This window comes from Acanthisitta chloris, unplaced genomic scaffold, assembly GCF_000695815.1.
Source record: "Acanthisitta chloris isolate BGI_N310 unplaced genomic scaffold, ASM69581v1 Scaffold44602, whole genome shotgun sequence".
Lineage (NCBI taxonomy): Eukaryota > Metazoa > Chordata > Aves > Passeriformes > Acanthisittidae > Acanthisitta > Acanthisitta chloris.
The window spans coordinates 1-3,724 of NW_008661866.1; the positions used below are offsets into that span (position 1 = coordinate 1).

A 3,724-nucleotide genomic window follows, 5' to 3' on the forward strand; every position below is an offset into this window, starting at 1 on the left:
TGCGACGCGTTAGGGCCGGGGCTGCCGCCTCTGCTGCGAAACGCTGCTCTCTGCCCTGCACGCGGGGACATCACCGTGAGCGCTGCAGGGTTCCTGTAGCGCTGACAGGCTGGGGTTCCGTCTGCTGAGGTGGCCACCTCATGTCAGAGGATGTCTACAAGCATCTAGGAAGTTCATCTATAGCTGTGTCTCTAGGGGTACCCTGGGGCAACCCCTGTCTCCCTGAGGAGAGGCTGAAGCTCAGCCGTCCTTTCATTCTGCATCCTGCTTTTTCAGCCGAGTGGGAACTCTTTCTACAATGCCCCGTTGTATTTTGTATCAGCCAGTACTTAATCCATCTGGCCTGTTTGTGTGGGTATTCACAGCTCCCAAGTGGGAAAGGGAGGAACATGCAGCACCCAGGGACTCTTGACCCAATGGTCACTGCCAGAGGCAAGAGATAGACAGTTGGGATTAGCCACAGCTCTCGTCAGAGAAGTTTATTATATAAAGAGAGGAGTTACCATCTGTCACACCTACAGGGTCATACCTTGCTACCAGCAATAAGCCTGACACTAAACTAAAACCACTTTAACATCACCAGCAGCTCAGAGGCAGAGGGAAATGCAAGCACTCACTACCCCTCCTCTGCCTGCCCAACTACCCAAGCAAGACTAGAAGCAGTAGAGGGGCAGTGACAGCTCACAGTTCCCCAAGCCAGGCCAAGCAGAGAGAAGGGAGGCCACCTGGGAGAAAAGGAGTGTGGTCCAAGGTTCACACCATCTGTCTCAGAGTGATGGGAGATGGGGCAGAGGCACTTGGTCCCTTCCAAGAGGTGATTTTGGGCCCAGCTCCTGATGCACCATGCAGCATGGCATTTGTGTGGCAGCATCTGCTCCAGCTAATGACAGTGACAAGACACAAGCTCTGACAGCAGATGCAAGATGGGGCTAGAGGGTGGATCCCTGGTACAGACCTCTGAAACCAAAAAGTTCTGAAACCTCTTTAAAAATCCTGTTAGAACCAATTTCTGCATGGGACACCATGAACACTGCCCAAGTCCTGGAAGCATCCAGAGCTTCTGAAAAAGCCAGTGCCCTGGACAAAGCTCTGCTCTCTGCCCAGAACAGCAATGTCAGGGACAGTTTCCACCAGCCTCACTATAGGTTAAAGACCCTCTGCCACAACACTGCAGTGCCCCACAGCTGCTGCGAGCCACGAGCCAGGTATAGGGGACACCAACATTCCAAGTGAGCATTTTCCCTTAGACAAAACAGAAATAGCAGGGAGGAGACTGATGTTCAGCACTGCCAGGCCACAGCAGCCTGGTCAGTTCTTCTTGCTGCTGGGGCTCTTGTTGGTGAACAGACTGACTTTGCTGGCAGATGCCACGGACAGAGAAGGAGACTCCAGCTTTACCTTGTCCAGCAAAGTTTTCTTTATGGCTGCTGGGGAGATCTTCTCTTGGTCTGCCAAATGCTGCAGTTCCCTGCAATGGGTTGGTGGGAGAAGAAGACATAGCAAAAGGAAGATGGAGAGGGTTGGGGGGCTAGTTTTGAAGGCTCTTTAGAACTTCCTAGGTGCTCACCTTGTCCGGATGCAGGAAGCCTCCACAGCATTGATGAGGAGTGAGCGGAAGCCACCGCTCTCCAGGAAGTGCAGGGCATGGATAGTGGCTCCCCCGGGTGAGCAGACGTTGTCCTTCAGCTGGCCGGGATGCTGCTCAGACTCTAACAGCATTTTGGCAGCACCCTGTAGCAAGGAGAACAGCTGCCAGAGATCTGACTGAGGAAGCCACTGTCACATACTCCTCTTCTCCACTGCAGGGAGCAGCACCAACACTCACAGTGGGCAAAACTGGGCTCCTGCAGGCTGCCAAAACACTTTCCAGAGCTGAAGAAGCCTGCAGAGGAGCCACAGTTCCCCAGGCCCCAGCTCCCACACCACCACCAGCGCCAGCAGATTGCTGCAGACACTTCCTAGGGCCCCTCACCGGGAACCTGCATGCAGTCAAACCAAACATTCTTAAAGTAGATTCAGTGAGAGAACCAAGATCCTGTCAAACTGTGAGGTGCAGAACCCTCTGCACAGAGCAGGCACAGACTGAGATTTGTTCTGGAGGAGGAAATACTGACCAGCAGAGCCTGTGCTCCGAGCCGAACTGCCAGCCTGCGGGGAAGGCCCATCTTCACTCCCCCATCCGCGAGGGCATCCAGCGCAGTGAACGCCTGCGACCAGACAGAGGGAGGTGACTGAAAGTCTCTCTGTTCCAGGACTGACAGTCTCAGTGAGGAGAGCATCCAGGGCTCCAGGATCATGCTGTGACTCCTGTCACTTACAGACTTGACAAAAGCCTCCCCATGTACTGCCTGAGTGCCATGCCAGGCTTCCCTCCCACTAGTTCCAGCTCAGGAGCAGGGGAAGGGGAGAAATTCTGCATCATGCTAACTGCAGGCCCACATTTTGCAACATGGACATGTGGACACTGCATGCTGGCTATGGACTTCAGACTCATCTGACTGGTAACAGACTTCTCCTGTGACCCAAACTGATTATAAACTGGACACCTGGATTACATGTCCCATTGCAAACGTGACTGATGGGAAAAACAAGAAATGACAAGCTTAAGTTGCACAGGCAAAGCCAACTGCTCTCCCCAAGGCTGCCACAAGTTGAGGAAACAGCACATACATACGCAGGGCCACTGCCACTGAGCCCCGTTACAGCGTCGATCAGGTCCTCTTCCACCTCAGTGCAGAAGCCCACACTGGCCATCAGCTGTTCCAAGAGCTTCCCATCCTCCACATCTGCATGAGTTCCAGTGGCATAGACTGTAGCACCTTCCCGGACAATCACAGGGGTGTTGGTCATGCACCTGATCACTTTTGGTGTGGGGCAGAAGGTAGAGAGTTTCTTAGGGCAGAAAATCATTGGAGATAGAAAGTAAGGAAAAAGAAAGAAGGGAGAGAAATGAGCTTTAGTGGATATTTGGCATCAATGGGCTGTCCAGGAGAGGATCCCCCAGGGCAACAACAACACAAGCTGAGGGAAAAGAAAGCTTTGTGTATCCCAGACGTCCTGTTTTGAGCTGCAGCAGCCCATACGTGAGTACCAGTGATGAGGGAACTGGGCAGAGCCAGGCTGGGAACAGTACCCCAAAAGCCTCATTCCCACATCAACCCACAAGTCTCCAGAACAGCGCCTGCAGACACTCAGCATAATGTCTGGAATTCAGGGCAGATGACCCACTACTGCTGAGAGAAACACGGTCAGACAGCACCTCATGTGAGGGAAGAGCTGGATCAAACCTCTAACAGCGTTTTCTGATGAGGACAGGAGAAGGTGACCAAAAGCAACTAGTTGGCTGCTGCTGCATGACTTCAGCGCTGAGGAGCACAAGGAACGCCTGTCCCTCGCATCGGCTCCTGGGGGCAGGAGGACTGGGAGCAGCTCGCGTTCCAGCACGGCCCGACCCCTTCTCACCTTCTCGATGGAGCTGATGGTGACGCCGGCGGCGCAGGACACCACGATGTGCCGTGCCTCGATGTCGGGACCCACCTCCTCCAGAATGAAGGGGATGATGGGGGGCTTCACGGCCAGGAAGAGAACATCGCTGCTCTTCACCGTGTCCTTGTTGCTCACCGTGAAGTTCACGCCCATTTTCTGCACCGATTGGGGAGAAAACGGACGGCTGTGGTCCGGGGCGGCCCGCGGTGGGGGGCGTTCCGCCTCCCGGCCCCCGCAC

The 3,724-nt window shown here is 54.4% G+C and overlaps 1 protein-coding gene across 1 annotated transcript; it reads right to left on the reverse strand.

The window, feature by feature from the left end:
- Positions 1-1,173: 1,173 nt before the first annotated feature.
- On the reverse strand, positions 1,174-3,689 carry LOC103798105 (pyrroline-5-carboxylate reductase 2-like). Its single transcript, XM_009070348.1, has 5 exons — positions 3,463-3,689; positions 2,671-2,892; positions 2,115-2,207; positions 1,568-1,731; positions 1,174-1,468 (listed from the first exon to the last, which is right to left on the reverse strand). The coding sequence occupies exons 1-5, from the start codon at positions 3,637-3,639 to the stop codon at positions 1,309-1,311; spliced, it is 816 nt and encodes a 271-aa protein (XP_009068596.1). The 5' UTR covers positions 3,640-3,689; the 3' UTR covers positions 1,174-1,308.
- Positions 3,690-3,724: the final 35 nt, after the last annotated feature.